Source organism: Hyperolius riggenbachi, chromosome 6, assembly GCF_040937935.1.
Source record: "Hyperolius riggenbachi isolate aHypRig1 chromosome 6, aHypRig1.pri, whole genome shotgun sequence".
Classification (NCBI taxonomy): domain Eukaryota; kingdom Metazoa; phylum Chordata; class Amphibia; order Anura; family Hyperoliidae; genus Hyperolius; species Hyperolius riggenbachi.
In genome coordinates, this window is record NC_090651.1 from 24933335 (window position 1) to 24955713 (window position 22379).

General features: G+C 45.6%; 1 protein-coding gene across 1 annotated transcript; it reads left to right on the forward strand.

The window, feature by feature from the left end:
* The first annotated feature begins 19737 nt into the window (after positions 1-19737).
* Positions 19738-21966, forward strand: LOC137522384 (forkhead box protein D2-like). The gene is given in 3 exon segments (XM_068242429.1): positions 19738-20686; positions 20689-20722; positions 20724-21966. Coding segments are annotated over 3 exon segments (1047 nt in total). The 5' UTR covers positions 19738-20070; the 3' UTR covers positions 21121-21966.
* The last annotated feature ends 413 nt before the right edge of the window (positions 21967-22379 follow it).

The following is a 22379-nucleotide window of genomic DNA, read 5'->3' on the forward strand; positions in this document are numbered from 1 at the left end:
CACAGACCAATTTTACCCCCTTCCATGTAGTATGAGAGCCATACCTACACAGTATTTTCTATTGAGCTGAACTCCCCATCAGACAGAAATCTTTGCAAGATGCTGGACACAAAGATGCTGTACACATGCAACAGATCAGTATCTGCAAAAGATCTGTATCAGTATCAGCGGGAAAATCGTTAGTGTATGGGCCCCTTAATGTACAGAGCTGAACGATAGGGATTGCTTTATTCTCTGAATGGTACTACTGTGTGAGGAGGAGTAGAGGATGCCAGTAAAATGTATTTTCTAATGTGGCCTCTAGGTGGTGGTGTTGGCTCCAACAAGTTATGAACAGAACCTGTCTGACCTGCAGCAATGATGAAACTGAACTTACTATGGACTACTACTGTATTGGGCCCTTTACCACTAGCTGCATTTTTGCCAAAAAACGCAAAACACATGCGTTTTCTGATTCTTAGGCCCCGTTCACACTGCACGCGTTTCCAGCCGCGTTTTGGAAACGCGTGCAGGTGGCCGACACGCACGACATCAGACATTGCATGCAGTGCAATGTCTGATGTTCACACTGCATGCGTTCCGGACCTGTGCGGTCAGGGAACGCATGCTGCACGCATTTTGGCGTGCGTTCGTACGCGTTGCGGTCCGCATGCGTTGCGGTCCGCGTTCTGCAGTCTGAACGGGGCCATAAGTGCAGCCTATTTAAAATAAGTATCCTGGGTGGCCTTTTCTACTGCTGTGTTCTGATTTTTTTTAAAAACACAAATGCATATCTGTGCGATTATGATGCATTTTCGTTTCTATGTAAAGTAATAGAACGCAATAAAAATGCATGAAAACGCATAGAAATGTGTTTTGCGTTTTGTATTGAGTTAACCACTCGTATCTATTTTCAAAAGTCAAGACAACACTTGCCAATCAGAAAACCGGAAACACAAACGCACAAAAAACGCACATCAAAATTGGTCAAAAACGCAAACATTTGCATTTTGCAGTGGAAAAGGACAGTAGTTATGAAGTTACGATCCACCCTATTATTCTTATACCCTTCAATAAGTCTCATACACATGTATGTTAACTATCGAATCGGGTAAAAAGGGCGCAGGAGCCCTTATGGAAAAAACAGCGCAGCCATAGGCACCTATTTTAAAAGCCGCGATTAGCAGCAAAGAATGGAAATGTGACCGTATGACGACAGTTCCGGGTGCCAAAATGTACCTTCTTTGCCAAAACTGTGGTGTTTATAGTAGCAGCGATATGCGGCAAAGAAGGTACATTTCAGCGCCTGATAGAGCCGGGGGTGTCAGGGACTTGCAAAAATGTAAATTGTGGCATTGCATAGTGGGTGCGCTATGCAATTATCTCTAATCATTTTAGCGATATTCTACTAGCGGCAATCCCCTGCGCCCTTTTTTCCAAGTGCCTTTTTTCCATGTATGCGTGGACTATCAGATTAGTATAGGTACGGGGTGCGCTCCTTATAGCTGTTATCAAAATGACTAGATATGACTTCTGGATCGCTATTAACCTAAAGGAGTGTATGTCCCTTTAAATTCACTTTTATATGCGTGGATTATCTCCTGCAGAGATCGGGACGTGTTTCCTCAGGTGACAGTTCAGGGCAAAGTGCTGTACAGACACGCCACACTAACAATGTGTCTGCTGCATGGAGGGAGGGACGGGGAGGAGGTGTGGCCCACGATACAATGGATAACAGTGGGCGGAGTAAATAGGAGGACGAGGCCCTCTAGAGTACGTCAGGCTAAGGCTTGAGATGTCACATGCCGGGGAGCCAGATATAGGGTAACAGATCCATATAGACTGGCAGAGTAAAACAGGCGTAAAAAAGTTGAATTACTGAAATAAATGGACTTTTGCACAATATTCAAATTTTTAGAGTTTCACCTGTACAGTATATTGTCACTTAGCTGTCCATCGAAGGGACTCACAATCTAATCCCTACCATAGTCATATGTCTATGTATGTATTGTGTAGTGTATGTATCATAGTCTAGGGCCAATTTAGGGGAAGCCAATTAACTTATCTGTATGTTTTTGGGATGTGGGAGGAAACCGGAGTTTCCAGAGGAAACACACTTTGGGAATCCAGGGCTCTGCGATTCACAATGCCAGGAAGTAAGGCTGCAGATTATCTCTTACTAATAACTAATTAGAGGTCATGAAATACCTGTGTGGCTGAGAAGAACACTTCTGAGAGCAGGGAACGGACAAAAAGTTCAGTAGTTCAAGATTTGTTTAAGAGCTGAATACACTATGGGATTTCAGGAATTAAGTATAAGGATTTAGGACTACAGCTACAACTGTTTATCTCACTAGTGTATTTCCACTTCAGGTTTGCTTTAACTATTTAAGCCTTCTGGACGTAGAAGCTACGTCCAGAAGGCCATGTGCACTCCCGTGGCCGATCGCGCGCGTGCACGCGCGATCCTGGCCACGGATCATTACCCCAGGAATCATTCAATCGGGACATGGTGCCCGATGATTGAGTCCTCTCCCCCGCAGAAAAAGCGACCGCTTCTCTCGAAAGCCTCGCTTTTTCTGCCTCATGCGTCCCCTACGTCCCTCTAAGCGTACATGTTACGCTTAGAGTGACATCATGTAAACAAACTCATGGCTGCCATCTTGAGGCCAAAAAGTAAAACTACATCTACACGTAAAAATAAATAAATAAACATATATTTACATTAAAAAAATTACTATTTACATCCCACCCTCCCAAAAATACCCAAATAAAATGTTTAATTAAAAAAAAACAAAAAAACATTACAATAAAAAAACCACGAAAATATTTACCTAAGGGTCAAAACTTTTTAAATATCAATGTAAAGATGAAATATTTCAATTTTTTTTATTATAAGCTTGTAAATAGTGATAGATGCAAAATGGAAAAAATGCACTTTTATTTCCAAATAAAGTATTGTCGCCATACATTGTCATAGGGACTTAATTTAAATGGTGTAATAACCGGGACAAATGGGCAAATACAATACGTGGGTTTTAATTATGGAGACATGTATTATTTTAAAACTATAATGGCTGAAAACTGAGAAATAATGAATTTTTTTCTGTTGTTTTCTTATTCTTCCTGTTAGAATGCATTTACAGTAAAGTGGCTCTTAGCAAAATGTACCCCCCAAAGAAAGCCTAATTGGTGGTGGAAAAAAACGAGATGTAGATCAGTTCATTGTGATAAGTAGTGATAAAGTTATAGGCTAATGAATGGGAGGTGAACATTGCTCGGATGCAAAAAGTGAAAACGACTGAAGGCTGAAGTGGTTAATAAGCCAAGTATTTGTGTGAAAGTGGCCTGTGAATAAGTTGATAGTTAGAGCCGGATTAAAGATGGCACTAATTTACCAAAATATACTTACTATTACGGATATGTTTTTAATTGAATTTGGATGTGTACTTTTGTGTCCTGTGTGGCCGTGAGTTGGGGTTCCCCTTTATGTCGTACAAAGTTAGCAAATACCCACATGGGGATGTCAGAGGGGTCTTTAGTTTGGTGGGCTGGAAATTGCAGCAGCTGCAGGAATGATGAGAGCTGGAGATTTGCCCCCCATCCATCACATGTAAATATTTGTATTCATATCTGCCCCTGTATTATATTTCCCTGCAGTGTTATTATCAGGGAGGGGGCTGCTGGCTGGTATGTGAACTATGAAATGTCCCATAGACCCTCCTGAGCCCCTATAATGCACGTTATATGGATTATAGGATCTCTTTATGAATCACTGCAGCTGCTATCCCTTCCTCTGCTTCCAGGCCGGCCTAATGAAATGCTGTAATGGGAGATTAGCCTGATCTGGGGTACAGATCCCCCGAGTTAGCATTAGATGTGATTAGAGGAGGGATGGATTAGGGGCCGCCTGTGTAATGTGTTTGTACAGAGATGACTGGGAGAGGAGATGAGGGGAGAGGGGGGTGTGACACACCCCCTGCTCCGGATACATGGTATGGCCCATCACTGCAAACTGCCACACTGTTCTACGCACTGGATACATTGTATATTCCATCACTGCAAACTGACACATTGCTTCACACACTGGATACATTGTACGTCCCATCACTGCAAACTGACACATTGCTCCACACTGGATACATTGTATGTCCCATCACTGCAAACTGACACATTGCTTCACACACTGGATACATTGTATTCCCCATCACTGCAAACTGACACATTGCTCCTCACACTGGATACATTGTATGTCCCATCACTGCAAACTGACACATTGCACCACACACTGGATACATTGTATGTCCCATCACTGCAAACTGACACATTGTCTACACACTGGATACATTGTATGTCCCATCACTGCAAACTGACACATTGCTTCACACACTGGATACATTGTACGTCCCATCACTGCAAACTGACACATTGCTTCACACACTGGATACATTGTACGTCCCATCACTGCAAACTGACACATTGCTCCACACTGGATACATTGTATGCCCCATCACTGCAAACTGACACATTGTCCACACACTGGATACATTGTACGTCCCATCACTGCAAACTGACACATTGGTCCACACACTGGATACATTGTACGTCCCATCACTGCAAACTGACACATTGCTTCACACACTGGATACATTGTACGTCCCATCACTGCAAACTGACACATTGCTCCACACTGGATACATTGTATGCCCCATCACTGCAATTTGGCACATTGCTCCACACACTGGATACATTGTATGTCCCATCACTGCAAACTGACACATTGCTTCACACACTGGATACATTGTACGTCCCATCACTGCAAACTGACACATTGCTTCACACTGGATACATTGTATGCCCCATCACTGCAAACTGACACATTGTCCACACACTGGATACATTGCATGTCTCATCACTGCAAACTGACACATTGCTCCACACACTGGATACATTGTACGTCCCATCACTGCAAACTGACACATTGCTCCACACTGGATACATTGTATGCCCCATCACTGCAAACTGACACATTGTCCACACACTGGATACATTGCGTGTCTCATCACTGCAAACTGACACATTGCTCCACACACTGGATACATTGTACGTCCCATCACTGCAAACTGACACATTGCTCCACACTGGATACATTGTATGCCCCATCACTGCAAACTGACACATTGTCCACACACTGGATACAATGCATGTCTCATCACTGCAAACTGACACATTGCTCCACGCACTGGATACATTGTACGTCCCATCACTGCAAACTGACACATTGCCCCATCACTGCAAACTGACACATTGTCCACACACTGGATACATTGTATGCCCCATCACTGCAAACTGACACATTGCACCACACACTGGATACATTGTATGCCCCATCACTGCAAACTGACACATTGCTCCACACACTGGATACATTGTATGTCCCATCACTGCAAACTGACACATTGCTCCACACTGGATACATTGTATGCCCCATCACTGCAAACTGACACATTGCTCCACACACTGGATACCTTGTATGTCCCATCACTGCAAACTGACACATTGCTCCACACACTGGATGCATTGTATGTCCCATCACTGCAAACTGACACATTGCTCCTCACACTGGATACATTGTATGCCCCATCACTGCAATTTGGCACATTGCTCCACACACTGGATACATTGTATGCCCCATCACTGCAAACTGACACATTGCTCCACACACTGGATACATTGTATGTCCCATCACTGCAAACTGACACATTGCACCACACACTGGATACATTGTATGCCCCATCACTGCAAACTGACACATTGCACCACACACTGGATACATTGTATGTCCCATCACTGCAAACTGACACATTGCACCACACACTGGATACATTGTATGCCCCATCACTGCAAACTGACACATTGCTCCACACACTGGATACATTGTATGCCCCATCACTGCAAACTGACACATTGCTCTACACACTGGATACATTGTATGTCCCATCACTGCAAACTGACACATTGCTCCTCACACTGGATACATTGTATGTCCCAGTCCCATTACTGCAAACTGACACATTGCTCCACACTGGATACATTGTATGCCCCATCACTGCAAACTGCCACATTGCTCCACGCACTGAATACATTGTATGTCCCATCACTGTAAACTGACACATTGCTCCACGCACTGGATACATGGTATGTTCCATCACTGCAAACTGACACATTGCTCCACACACTGGATACATTGTATGCCCCATCACTGCAAACTGACACATTGCTCCACACACTGGATACATTGTATGCCCCATCACTGCAAACTGACACATTGCTCCACACACTGGATACATTGTACGTCCCGTCACTGCAAACTGACACATTTTTGCTCCACACTTGATACATTGTATGCCCCATCACTGCAAACTGACTCATTGCTCCATGCACTGGATACATTGTATGTCCCATCACTGCAAACTGACACATTGCTCCACACTCGATACACTGTAAGTCCCATCACTGCAAACTGACACATTGCTCCACACACTCGATACATTATATGCCCCATCACTGCAAATTGATACATTGCGCCACACACTAGATACATTATATGCCCCATCACTGCAAATTGATACATTGCGCCACACACTAGATACATTGTATGCCCCATCACTGCAAACTGACACACTGCTCCACACATTGGATATATTGTATATCCCATCACTGCAAACTGACACATTGCTCCACACATTGGATACATTGTATGTCCTATCACTGCAATTTGGCACATTGCTCCACACACTGGATACATTGTATGGCCCATCACTAAAAACTGGCATATTGCTCCACACACTGGATACATTGTATTCCCCATTACTGCAAACTGACACACTGCTCCACACATTGGATATATTGTATATCCCATCACTGCAAACTGACACATTGCTCCACACATTGGATACATTGTATGTCCCATCACTGCAAACTGACACACTGCTCCTCACACTGGATACATTGTATGTCCCATCACTGAAAACTGGCATATTGCTCCACACACTGGATACATTGTATTCCCCATTACTGCAAACTGACACATTGCTCCACACACTGGATACATTGTATGGCCCATCACTGCAAACTGACATTTTGCTCCACGCACTGGATTCATTGTATGTCCTATCACTGCAAACCCCCTCACCCCCCCCCCCCATGGTTCCTTCCCCCCCCCCCCCCCCCCCCATGGTTCCTCCCTATGAAAATGATCGTAATTTTGCATTGTTTCACCAGAAAATAATCTAATGCGGCAATGTTTTACCAGAAAATCATCGTAATGTATCAATGTTTCATCCGCAAATTAATCGTAGTGCGGTAATGTTTCATCAAAAATGAATCGTAATGTGGCAATGTTTCACCAAAAAATAATTGTAATGTGGCTATGTTTCACCAGAAAATAATCGTACTGTAGCAATGTTTACCTAGAAATTACACTTATGACGGCAGTGTTTCACCAGAAAATACACATAGGCAGGACTCCTCTTCCTTCCCTTCTCCTTTCAAATTTGTCCCCCCTAATTGCCTTGGTGCTGCACCTGTAAAAAAAAAGCATTTACTCACCTGACAGAAGACTCCTCTCCCGTTCACCTTTTGTGCAGCAAGTCCTGCTGCACAACTCCTGCGCTGACAGGCAGAGCAGGGCTACGGGAAGATGGTGCCCGTAGCCCTGTACCGGAGACACAAATAGTCTCCAGTGCTGGGATTCAGACATCATCTTCCCGTAGCCCTGCTCTGCCTACTGGAAACCACACACTCTCGCAGGCTGAGGTGAGCTGCGGGCTGCGGCCGCTAAACTGGCGCACCATCTATTAGACGACGCTAGCCAGATCACCACTTGGGGGATCATGGAATCTGGCAGGGGGGTGACCTACGCAGAACACTCCAGCCCACATGTGAGTGTTTGACAGTGGCGCTCGTGTAGACGCAGTAGAGGACGACCTCGCAAGCTCAGCCTTTTTCCCCCGACAGGGACCCCGGGCCGGCGGCTGGGATCAGAGCTGCGACGAGGGTCACGTCGGCTGCAAGGGGCTGGAGGAAGCTCCGGGTTAGTAGATCTGGTGGTAGCATAAATTGCCTGACGTTTCCTTTAACTCCAAAATTATGCATAGCAGTAATCTATCATATTAACATATGGAAGGTCGGGAGTTGATCTTTTTGTTTTATCACTCTGTGAACTGTTTGTATATTTTTGTATGTTTTGAATAAAGTTGGGTGATGTTTTCTGCTCCGGTTTCCTGGGTTGAACACCCCAGACTGGTGTGAGGTGACTGGGTGACTTCAATAGAGCCAACCCCTGAGGAGCTTCCTCGTTTTCACCAGCACGTGACCTTTCCCACCAGGAACACTGAACACTCTTGATTACTGTTACACTGAGCTGATAGATGCCCACAGAGCCTTGCCACGTGCAGCGCCTCTGTTTGCATGGGAATGTTGGATTATCATGTGGGCATGCATGGATAGCATCTTACAGTTCATTTTAGGATTCATTTTGGTGTTTATCGCCCATTCTTTGCCTGGCAAAATTTCCTTTGCCTACACCTAACCTTAACCTACCCCTTTAGGAAATCCCCTTTTCTGATGCCTAACTTAATCTTCCCCTTAAAGTAAACCTGAGATTGCAAAATAAAAAGATTTTATACTCACCCGGGGCTTCCTCCAGCCCTATGAGCACCGATGCGTCCTGAGTGCCTCAGTTCGGCCGCAATTAGTCCCGGTAATCTGGCTCTGTCACGCCAGTTGACTCTTCTGCGCATACGCACTGCCCATATGCACTGATAGTCGTGATCACAACCACGGTGCGATGTAAGAATTGCGCCACCATGAGCAGGGTACCGCATTTACTATGAGGGTCAGATGGATAGCGCACTGGTAAGTGCCTTGATGTGACATTTGAGCTTTTGACCAGATTTCGAATCTCTGCTCAAGCCAGTACATAAAACAGTAAGGCGTCTTTGGGCAAGGCTCTCTAATGATCCTGGCTATCCACGCCCCTTTATGGCTGCAGCCCTGAAGCACTTTGAGTCCGCCAGGAGAAAAGCAAAACTGTCTTGTCTACTATTTTATTCATGGCGCACTTTCGATTGGCAAAACGCATGCGCCTTATTTGATCGAAGCTCATGCAGTGTGAACGGACCCTTATAAAATAAAAAAAAAACCTCCCAGACATCTGATTGGATAAAGTGATGAATCTATAACTGTTCTTATCTATTCTTCTCATTTAGTTCACCAAGTCTTTAGGTGGCCATACACGGTGGGTCAATAATATTGCCTCCAAATTCATTCACTTTGATTGAACATCGCCTGGCGGATCGCTCAAGACCAGTCTTATCAGCTGAACGACGGACTGTGCATACGTCCGATTTGGCGTCCGAACGACTGAACGACGGGACGTCCAAACGACCTGTCGTTTAAAAAAATCCGACGTGTGTATGGGCCTTTAACTTACGAAAGATTTCAGACAGCTTATCAGTTGAATGGAGGATTGCACACAGTGGTAAGATTTTGTTGGGCGAGTGGGAGGAGTAGTAGTGAGAAATCGATGGCCAAAGAGCGTTGGACTGCGTCAAGTAGTGGGGAGTAGCAATATGATTGATTCTCAATCCGATTTCTGCCAAACTCTGTCCAAGATCAAATGGAGCAATGTGGAAACTTGATAAAAATGATCTGATCAGTCTTCAGTTGAGGAATGATCGATCAATTGTCAAATCGAGCATTTGTCAACCTGCGTATTGTTAACAGTGAAGTAAATCTGCCTTTTCCTTCAGTTCACCAAAGCAAAGAAAGGTTTGTACCACACAGAGTATACTTACATCAAAATATGCTTCTCAGGGGCGTAACAACAAAACATGGGCCCCAATGTTCACACCCCTTCCCTTGCCTCCCCTTGGTGCCCTTCATGGCCTTGGGGCCAGGGGCATAACAATAGGGGATGCTTTTGGGGGGAAGGAGGGGTCGCAGCATAAGAGGAGAGTGTGGCAGATCAGCGGGGAGGGGGGACATTCCCCCCCCCCCCTCCCTCACCTCGGGCTCTCCTCTTAGCGCTCCCCTCCTGCAATCATTAGTGGCAGCAGGCGACGGCGGCAGGCTGGATACATACCTCCATCACGCCGGAGGTTCCGATCAGTAAGAGCTTCATGTTACTTCCTGTGTAAATAGGAAGTAGCATGAAGCTCTTACTGATCGGAGATCTCCTGCGCAATGCAGGTAATGTGTTCAGCCTGCCGCCGCCGCCCGCTGCCACTAATGATTGCAGGAGGGGAGCGCTAAGAGGAGAGCCCGAGGTGAGGGAGGGTGGGGGGGGGGGGCAGGATTTTTTTTTTTTTGCAGGGGGGATTTCTAGTTACGCCCCTGCTTGGGGCCCATCTCACAAGGGTCATAAAACAAGTGTGGACATCATAATCTTCATACCCATAACAAGTGTAGCCACAAAAATAAAAATAGTTGGGACCCCCTTACAGCTCTGGGCCCCCCGGGGCTGCTCCCCTGTAGTTATGCCTCTGCAGTCAGTGACCAAATACTTTTAGAAGAGTAATTTGTTCCCCTTCCCCTTCAATGTTGCCAGCGTCTGCTCAGGAGATCATGTGGCTCTCCTCAGAGTAAAAAGGCGGTCTTTGCTGAAATATTCCACCAGGTCTTTTTGGCGGGAGCAGGAAATTTTCGAGCTCGCATGCGCTAGGAAACTTGGGCGCTGCATATTAATGTTGGCTATGGGAGCACCCAGTGGACAATTTGGGCAATTGGGCACCGGAGGTGAAAATAAAGCCATAGTGCTGGATGGCAGAGGGACCAAAAGTGGTAATTGCGATGTAGGTCATGGCAGTAGAGGTGAGTTACCAGGTGCAAGTGTTAGCTGTAGGTGGGCCAGGAAGGATGGGGTCATGTTAAGCGTAGGTAGTGGCAGGTTAGTGTTAGGAGTAGACAGAGGGAGAGTTGGTGTGAGAGAGGCAGGCTAGATATACTGGTAATAGAATATTGACATACCCCCAACTTTTTGAGATGACAAAGAGGGACCCTTAAAGAGAAACTCGAATTGAACTTTATCCCAATCAGTAGCTGATACCCCCTTTTACATTCCTTTTCACAAACAGACCATCAGAGGGCGCTGTATGACTGATATTGTGGTGAAACCCCTCCCACAAGAAACTCTGAGGACCTTGGTACTCCTGGCAGTTTCCTGTCTGTGAACCTCCCTGCATTGTGGGAAATAGTTGTTTACAGCTGTTTCCAACTGCCAAAACAGCAACAGCAGCCAGCTACATCTCATGCCAGTAGTAAAAATGTCACCATGTAATAAATGTCAGAATGTAAATCAGGGATTTAAAAGATTTTACAATGGGCAAACACTGACTAAATCACTTATACATAATTATTGTAAAAATGAAGCAGCACTTTTTTTTATTACATTATTTTCACTGGAGTTCCTCTTTAAGCCATGCCCCTGCCACACCCCTAACCATGCCCCTGTCACACCCCTGATCATGCACGCCCCCATCACACCCCTAGTCACACAACACATAAAGAGTTCACAAGAAATATATGTTGTTTTATAATTCAAACCACACTGGTCCTTTCTATCCTGGTTCATTTCCTTCATACTAACATTTTGAAATTAGTAGTATATCAATTTAAAAGATAGGAAGTTTAGAGTCAAACACATTTTTAGTAGAGAAATATATATTTTTACATAGAAAGAGGGACAAAGTCCTGAAAGAGGGACAAATGAGGAGGAAAGAGGGACAGAGGAACAGGGCTCCCAAAGAGGGACTGTCCCTCCAAAAGAGGGACAGTTGGGAGCTATGTATTGATAGGATTGCCAATATTCTATCGGAAATCCCCAGCTCCCAATAGTAGAATATCGGCTGTATTGCAGATATTCTACTTGTGGCTTAACCCGGTGCCCAAGTTTCCCTGGCATCCTTCTTTCTTACATGCCTTTTTGGCATCAAAAGTGTCCTCCTCCAGGTGAATGTGCCCACTGCCCAGTAGTGTTGGGCGAACAGTGTTCGCCACTGTTCGGGTTCTGCAGAACATCACCCTGTTCGGGTGATGTTCGAGTTCGTCCGAATACCTGGAGGTGTTCGGCCAAACTGTTAGGGTTCGCCCGAACTGCTGAATGCCCGGCCGAACAGGGGCCCTGTTCGGCTGAACAGGGCGCTGTTCGGCCGAATACGGCCCCCCTATGGGGTCGCAGGCATAAGGGGGGAGCATGCCCCGATCGCGGGGGGGGGGGGTCGGAAATTCCCCCCACCCCCTCCGCTAGCGCTCCCCCCTCTGCCCGCTTCCCCATACAAAAGTTTGACGAAAGTAAAATAGTACCGGTGGTGGTGGCTGGCTGCTGCAGTGGCTGGCTGGCACTATGAAGTGACTGAGGAGGAGGAGTCGGAATAGGACGCGTTGAGGGAGGCCGGGCAGCGGGCGGTTCAGCGGCAGTACCCTTGTGGTACTTCCGCCCTTTCTCTGACCTCACGTCCTCTGCGTGATGACGCATACGAGGGTACGCGTGACGCGTACCCTCGTATGCAGAGGACGTGAGGTCAGAGAAAGGGCGGAAGTACCACAAGGGTACTACCGCTGAACCGCCCGCTGCCCGGCCTCCCTCAACGCGTCCTACTCCGACTCCTCCTCCTCAGTCACTTCATAGTGCCAGCCAGCCACTGCAGCAGCCAGCCACCACCACCGGTACTATTTTACTTTCGTCAAACTTTTGTATGGGGAAGCGGGCAGAGGGGGGAGCGCTAGCGGAGGGGGGTGGGGGGAACGGAGCATGCTCCCCCCTTATGCCTGTGACCCCATAGGGCCCCTAAAAGCGGGATGTTCGGGGTTCGGCCCGAACATGCCGAACATCGCGGCCATGTTCGGCAAACGTTCCCGAACCCGAACATCCAGGTGTTCGCCCAACACTACTGCCCAGCACAGCTCCAAAAAAGTCACAAAATCAAACCAGGACATCACACGCCACCCAGTGGTCTGTTCTGAAATCACACTGTATAATCTTTGCTTTGATCTTTGAGGTTCAAGTCTTTTGGGAGCACTAATCCTCTCAGCTGCATGGTAGGACTTCCAGAGGTGAGTATTTTGTGGATTGTTTTATACCTGGTGCACACCATGCAATTTCCCATCAGATAGACTGGCCCAAAAAAATATATATATATTTCTGACAGGTCCGTTCTAATATCTGATCGTTTTTCTGATCAATTTTCCAATCACTTCTATACAAAATCGATCATAAATCAGATTGGACTGCCTGTTAGAAATAATCTTTTTGAACCGTCTATCTGAAGGGAAATTGCATGGCGTGTATCTGGCATTAGGCTTTGTATGGTGGGGGTAGCGTTATGTTAGGCTTGGAAGAGTTTAGCATTTAGCAGCTGGTGGGATTGGGTAGGTTTGGGGGGTTCAAAATTATAATAGCCGCTTCTTCAGAGCAGAGCCTGGACAAGGTCCTGCAGGACCCAAGGCTGAGACACCAAAGTGCTCCCCTCCATCCCTCCCACCCCAGCTGTCACACACTGATTGCTATTAGACTAAGAGGCGCAGGGCCCACAACCTCCCCAACACCTTAATCTCCAGTTACCTGGTTTTGCAGTCACTGCCAGGTATCCCCCTTTTTTGTTTCTCTCTGCTTGAAAAACAATAGGGGAATGACAGCTGAGTGAGTTGTGCGCCCTCCCTCCTACACTGCGCCCTGTGGCTGGAGCCTCTCTCGCCTCTGCCTCCAACCAGCCCTGCTTCAGAGGCATAATATTGCAATTTTCATAGACTGTGACGTAGGATGTTTGAAAATCTAGTACCATTATCAGGAACTTAGGCAACCGTGAATGTGGGTTTGGTCATGGGTGGAGCCACATTTACATGAACTTAACAGCTGTCTAAGTGGGCCTGCCAAGCAAAATGTAGGATGAAGCCTCCTCTCCAATAATACAAAAAAAAAAAGCAAAAATGCAGCATTATCAGCCATCTCCTCCTGGATGTCCGCTAGGTTCCTGAAACTAAATCTAGACAAAACGGAATTTATGATCTTCCCACCCCGGCCATCCACGAACCTCCCAGATGTGCAGGTCACTGTTAAACCACACTACCATTCGCCCTACCTCTCAAGCCCGCTGTCTGGGTGTCACCCTGGACTCCGCACTCTCCTTCACTCCCCACATCCAAAACCTCACAAAGTCCTGCAACTTCCACCTTTGTAACATCTGCAAGATCCGCCTTTTTCTGACCTCTGCCACCACCAAACTCCTCATCCATGCCCTCATAATTTCCCACCTTGACTACTGCAATGCCCTTCTGTCTGGTCGCCAGAATTATCCACTGCTCCCATCTCACTCCACCACGGCGGATCCCCTCCGTGAATCCCTCCACTGGCTTCCTATCCAGTCCAGAATCAGATTCAAGATACTGCGTCTGACCTACAAATCTGTCCACAAAACCTGTCCATCCTACATTTCCGATCTTGCTCAGAGGTACACACCTACCTAGCCGCTCACTCCGCTCCTCCAATGAACTTCGCCTGACCGCCCCCCGCGTCACCCAGTCCCATGCACGCCTCCAGGACTTTTCAAGAGCTACTCCAACACTATGGAACTCCGTATCTCCACCCATTAGGGCAGCCCCCTTCTTCAACATCTTCAAGAAGGCCCTCAAAACTCACCTTTTCACTTTGGCCTATCCCCCCTTCACAAGTGCTCTAAACCCGCAGCTGAACTCTGGTTCCCTACCTTTCGTGTCCCTACCTCTCCCTGTAGATTGCAAGCCTTTGGGCAGGATCCTCCTCCTTTTGTGTCCTACCTGATCATGCACCTCCATTACTGTGCACCCATGCTATGCATCTTAGTGAACCTAACTTGCCTAATCTCCATGCTCCCCTCCAGTGAACAGAGTAACCAAGCAGCTCAGGGTGACCCAAACTACTAGGAATGTATTAGGGGGATAATATTGCAAATTTCCTTCTGTTTTAAGAAGGCAATTACACCACCCCTCCAGTGACTAAGCATTACCTGGTACTCATACTGTGCTGCCTAATCTGGTCTTTCTTGTATTCCTGTATTGCCTTATTGCTGTATGTCACCCCTAAATATTGTCTGGACTGTAACCTAAACTAATGTTCAGCGCTGCGTAACATGTTGGCGCTTTATAAATACAATAAATAAATAAAATAGTTCCGACAGGTCGGAAATGACTGATTCATTTTTCTGATCGATTATGTATAGAAGTGATAAGAAAATCGATCAGAAAATTATAGGGAATCTTATCAGACCTGTAGGAAATGATTGAGTCAACCTGTCTATCTGACGGAAATTGCATGGTGTGTACCAAGCATTATCTATCTATCTATCTATCTATCTATCTATCTATCTATCTATCTGTCTGTCTGTCTGTCTGTCTGTCTGTCTGTCTGTCTGTCTGTCTATCTATCTATCTATCTATCTATCTATCTATCTATCTATCTATCATCCGTATCTATCTATCTATCTATCTATCTATCTATCTATCTATCTATCTATCTATTTATCTATCATCTCTCTGTCTGTCCATCTAGCTAGCTGTTCATTCATCTCTGTAGATCTGTCCGAAAATAAACTGAATGTATCTGTAACGTGACTGTGCATTTTACTATACAATGGAGTCGAGTACACATCCCCTGAGTAACCGAGCTCTAGCTAGAAACCTCACTGGTCGTCTGTCCGACTACTGCAGATCCGTCGCAGGCCCAGGGGAATCGGAGGTCCCTGCAGGCTGTTAATGACCCGTTTAATATGGACCTTTCATTCCAGGCGACACTAATCTGTGTGCCGAGTCCCGGGCCCTCCAGTGTGACAGAGGCCAGGAGAATCCATAACGCCTAATTATATGTATAGATCGCAGCGGCGCTTATACCGGGGAGACAATGTATAGATCTGCACTAAGCACCTTATAAAGGGTATAATCTGAGGGTAACAACTCTCTACACAGTGTCAGGGTCAGAGGTCAGGGGGGCTTATTGGGCAATTATGTCCAGTGTGCAATACCTTGCATCCGACCCTCTCTTCTGGGATTTGTAGTTCTTCAGCCAAGGGTAAAATGGAGTGTTTCTGTAGAGGGTGTGCATATGCTAATGTAACAGTGCCCAAGTGTGTGCAGGTACATATAGGATATTATAGAGATCCGTATAGAATCGAACCAGTTCAGGTATTCACACAGCGAGCCTACCCTATTACTACTATTATTCAAATCACGTTTTCTCCTAAGGTTTCTTCTCGGGGATTTCTATATACCAATAAAATGCTTTTTAATCCACCAGCAAGCAAGAAAACACTCAGGATAATTTTAACAGTTTGTTTTCGCCCATTTTTTGATACTATTACAATTGCAGAGGGGTGAAAAGTTATTTTAAACAAAAGGTGAAAAAGTGAATTGCATCAGGTCTAGTGTGCTAGAAAATATGTATCCATGGTGCAGGCAGGAATAACTCGTATTTGTACATAAAATATGTAAACTATCTCTCTGCATTACAGTAAATACCTACGTATACGTGTGTATGTGTGTGTGTGTGTGTGTGTGTGTGTGTGTGTGTGTGTGTGTGTGTGTGTGTGTGTGTGTGTGTGTGTGTGTGTGTGTGTGTGTGTGTGTGTGTGTGTGTGTGTGTGTGTGTGTGTGTGTGTGTGTGTGTGTGTGTGTGTGTGTGTGTGTGTGTGTATATATATACATACACATATATAGAGTTATATATATATATATATATATATATATATATATATATATATATATATATATATATATATATATATATATATATATATACACACACACATACAATACATACACAAACATATATCACATTTACTTTTGTTGTAGAAAATATAAGTCACGCATATCCTGTACATGAATACCTCTTAAATATCCTGCAGCGAGTGTTGGCCAGGGCAGAGTATCAAAGTATACATATGCCAGGTACAATTAATAACTTAGGGCTGGAACCCACAGGAGCGCTTTTGGCAGCGTTTTGGCAGCACTGCGATACGCTAGCAGTTTGCCAAAACGCTGGGCTAATGTTAATGGATGGGGCAACTTCCACAGGAGCGTTTGCGTTTCTCAGAAACGCAAACGCAGGACATGCAGCATTTTGGGAGCGTTAGCGCTTCAATGCAAAGTATTGAAACGCTAGCAGAAACGCTCAGCAAAACCTAAACTGAGCGGTTTTGCTAGCGTTTTGCGGTTCAGCACACTGTAACAAAATGAAAAATAATTCACAGGACCAATCAGGATAAAAACGCAAAACGCAAAACGCTAGGCACCCGCTGGGGAAAAAAATACAATGTTGCAAAACACGACCCAAAACGCGCATGAATCCGCTTGCAAACCGCTCAGACAAAACGCTAGCGGTTGCGTTTTGCGTTTGCGGTTTTTAGTGGGTTCCAGGCCTAATAGTAATTATTGGGACAGAGGGAAGCCAAATGATGATAACGTGGATGTATATATATATGTATATATATATCTATCATACATAAAATCGAATATAACAATTGCAAGCGAGGTGAGGTGTCATGTCGCCTTGCTGCAGTGACAGACTAGCATACAGCTGCCATTTATCAGTGGATACTGCACAGGTGTATAATATGACGCACGGAGCAGCATGCAGTATTAGTATACAGTACAGAGGAGCTGTGCACCTAGAGGTTGCAGGTTGCAGTTGGATGAGGATGGCCATTAGGAGGAATAGATGAAGCCCCCTGTATACAGGGCAGATGTCAGAGCTCGGGGTGGGGGGATGAGTGACACAATTGTTGCCACAATGTTGCAGTTTGTATTACAGATAAAAGAAGAGATTCTCTGCCTGTGTAAACATGTGCTCAGCCCACCTAATCACCCCATCCGTACATCAATAATGCCAGCAGAAAGCCTATCAGTGACTCCAGCAACCCCCTACCCCTGAACTGCCCCCCCCCCTCCCGCATCTGTGACCAAACACGGGGCTCCACAACCCCCCATCCCTCAAAACTGCCTACCTGCATCTGTCACCAAAGATGCCCCCCCCCATACACAGAACTACCAGCACTGCCCTGTATTGTGATAGCTGGACGATACGGACCCCATCTTCTGGCGTGGGGAGCATTTCTCTGCTCTGGGACCTGCTTTACTGCTGTGTTGTTATTATTATAATAATAATAATAATAATAATAATTATTATTATTATATAATTGTATGGGATAATGATTCTATCCACAGATCTCTTGTAAAACCCCACAGAGTACTGTGACCCAAGCTGGGCTCCTGCTGCAGGTATGATACTCTCCTACTGACTGCAGGCAGAATTATGTCTATATAGTACATACACAATACTTGTATAACTGTATGAGATATATCTATATTATATATTAGTACATTTTCTCCTGCTTTATTCTATCTATCTATCTATCTATCTATCTATCTATCTATCTATCTATCTATCTATCTATCTATCTATCTATCTTACAGATAACATATGGATGTCAGATACATAGTATATGTGTTTGTATATATATGTGTGTGTGTGTGTGTATGTATACATATATATATATATATATGTATACATATATATATATATATATATATATATATATATATATATATATATATATATATATATATATATATATATATATATATCATACGCAGAATATATTAGTTCGGTGAGACCACAGCTCGCTGTACTTTTGTCCAGTTTGTAGTACATGGCAACATGGATAGAAAATGTACTAAACTGTACCACACTTTAGCGCACACCAAAGGAAATTATGCATACAAACTTGTAAGACATCTGGAAATATCTATCTATCTAATCTACCTATCTATCAATCGATCAATATCTGTCTACCTATCTATCTAATCTACTTTTCTTATCAACCGATAGTTATGTATATTGATAAAGTTGGGTATATAGGTATAGAAAAACAGGAAGATAATGTATTTTATTGAAGACGAAATAATAATAATAATTAGATAATCCAATCCCTTCTTCCTCTCAGCAGTCCTGGGTATCAGCAATAATCTGGGTAAATGGCATTGGTCTCTAGCCCTGTGCAATAAGAACACACACAAATAGCCCGGACCCAGCAGACAACCACAATTACACCGGTACTCACTGTGCTGCTCACACAAGGGGGAGTTTGGATCCCGAATATTCCGGTCCTGTAACAATATCAACGAGTGTGGGCTCTATAAGGAATAAGGGACCCCCTCTGCCCCTCACTGCTGCTATTACCCAATCATCTCCATTGATTGCGGGGGAATCAAATCAAAGTGAAATCAGTAGGAGCAGCTATGGGGGTACAGAGTTCTCAGACACACATAGGGAAGGGGGGGGGGGGTCTGTAACAGTGAGTGGTGGGTCAGTAATTTAATGAGAATGATTCTCTGGAGCTCTCAGTAGGGAGGGTGTTTGTGTGTTGTGTAAGGGGGGCAGATTTGGAGGGAGCACCTTAGTGTGGTTTCTGGTGGAGAAAGTTGCTCAATGCTGTTCAGTGTATCAGTACTTTAGCAGGGAAAGTCGTACTTGGCCTGGGCTCGGTGTGATTGCTGGTGTGAGTAGATCAATAAGCTCACCCAGGGGGCACTGATCAGCCTCCAGCTAGCTGGGTAGCCCAAGCCTGGGAGCAGGAGGCTGATGAGTGACGTCAGGGCCACGTGACAGGGCTGGCAGTACAAATAGTGAGTGAGCAAAGGGGAGGGATTCAGTGTCAGATTGAGAGAGCTTGAAGGAACTTCTTGCATTCCGGATTCCTGGAGAACTGTGAGGAGGAGGCGGAGGAGGAGGAGGGGGAACCCGACACTGGAGAGGGGACAAGAGGAGGTGGAGATGAGGGGTGTCAGGAACTGACCCTGAGAACAGTGCCCCCCCCCCCCCCCCCCCCCTCCTGTAGCATCCAGGAGAAGTTCTCTTGTCACTGATCTGCTTTCTGGGGTGTGTGTTTTCTTCTGGGTGGGGGGGAGAAACAGAGGAACCCATTCAAGCCTTCATATCCACCAGGGGGGTCCTGGAGTTTTTGGCTCTGGAGTAGACAAGGACTTCCTGCTCTCACCATTACCATGACTTTGGGAACCGAGATGTCTGATAACTCCCTGCTGTCTGAGGACACCGACATCGATGTGGTCGGGGACATGAAAGCCAAAGAGGGCAAGTACTCCGACTACCAGTCCGACAACGATTCCGACGACCCCCTGTCCTCTCGGAGCCACCGAGGGGACACCGCCTCCTCCCCAGAGCAGGACCCCAACACTAGAGGGGTGGAGAAGAACCCCAAGAACACGCTGGTGAAGCCCCCCTACTCCTACATAGCCCTGATCACCATGGCCATTCTGCAGAGCCCTAAGAAGAGGCTGACCCTCAGCGAGATCTGCGAGTTCATCAGCAACCGCTTCCCCTACTACCGGGAGAAGTTCCCCGCCTGGCAGAACTCCATCCGGCACAACCTGTCCCTCAACGACTGCTTCGTCAAGATCCCTCGGGAGCCTGGCAACCCTGGCAAGGGCAACTACTGGACCCTGGACCCCGAGTCGGCAGACATGTTCGACAACGGGAGCTTCTTGAGGAGGAGGAAGAGGTTCAAAAGGCAACAAAGTCCAGAGATCTTGAGGGACCCAAGTAGCTTCATGCCAACCTTTGGATATGGACCTTATGGCTACAATTATGGTCTCCAGCTGCAGAACTACCACCACCATCACCACCACCACCATCCAGGTGCCACCTTCCCCTTCCAGCCCTCGCCCTGCCCTTTGCCCACGGCCACCTCGGTCTTCTCCAGCCCTCCCCTGCCAAGTTTCATGGGCACCGACCTGAGCCGGAAGACCTTCTACTCCCAACTCAACCCCACCTTGCCCCTCATCCAGACACTGAAAACGGACTCCCAGAGCCGGCCGTCCTTCTCCATAGACAATATCATCGGGGCCTCCGCGCCCCAGTCGGCACCGACTTCCCCCTACACAGCCCAATCTGCTGGCCAGGCGCAGGTCATAGCAATGCTAACCCCTTCCTTGGGCCCCATGCAGAACCATCTAACCCTGGCGCACGAGAGCCTACTTCAGAGCGGACAGAGTTTCCCTGGGAAAATCACAAACCTTAACAACTGTTCTTTTTAAAAAGACAAAAACAAAACAAAAAAACCCTCCCAAAAAATGTAATTAATTTTCACTCTCAACCTGTGTATATTTAAGGTAGGAAATTATTATTTTTTGTTGTTTTTAGACAACTTTTTTTTTTACGTTGCCCCCTTTAAAACTCACCTTTCTCGCCTTCAAAGAGCTTTTTAAAAAAAGTCTATTTATAAATTGTATATATATCTATATATATGTATTATGTTGGGTGTGACGTCATTGTCGATGCTTTAGTTTATATCTCAGAAAGGAGAATAAGAATACACACTATAAATTCCACACAGGGCCATTAAAAGTCTCACACATGCGACATGACACTCTTTAACCTATGAATTGCCCAAATGGACTCTACTCCCGACTCAATGCAGCTCACGCAGCAGTGACGATCCATCCCAATCTGTCGGCCGACTAGATCTAATAGACTGAATCGACTACACATGCACTGATCTCAGGTTTTTCTTTTTTTTTCGTTTGTTTGCTTGTTAATTTTTTTTAAATTTCAAAGCAGTATAACCACAAAAACCACAGCACCCCAAATAGTCGTTTCAGCCTAAACCAACTGAGTTTATTGAGTTGGTTAAAGAGTTCGAAGATTTCTTAAGATTATTTTCTATCTTTGTGTTTTTTTGTGTATATGTAATTATGTATATAGGTCTAAAGATCAGTTTCTAACGTGATTACCCCCCCCCCCCCCTTTCACCCCCCAACAAACTGCCTGTGCATCTTCTGTGTTGAAACATGTTACCAGCTGGTTTGTGAATAATACTTCTTGTGAGGAGGGACTTTGTGCCAAAATTCGATGGAAATTTTAAATAAATGTTTGTGAGTTCACCTCGATGTCTACCTTATGATTTCTGCTTGTTTGGGAGGAGGGGGTGGGGGGGGGGGGGGTCAATGCTATTCTGGTCTGTAGGATCTCCATAAAGTCGTTTCACACCTTTTCTTTGAATTTCAGTTTCACTTTTAGGCTGTTGTAATAGTTCTGTTTAGCTCTTGCCCTTCCCTCTGTCATATGAGGGGGCGCCGCATTTTCCAGGCAGGAGACGGTGATTAATTAGCCTGTTAATATGCCTCCTCTAAACACAGACGGGATCTGTCGCTGGAAGCGGATAGGCGATAAATTAGGGGCGATTATGAGGGTGAAATCTCTGTCTGATCGCTCATTTAGCAATGATGGTCGCTGATATGTGAGCTAAAAATAATTAGTGAGCTGTGAAAACTGTAGTCTGCGGAACAGTCCAATA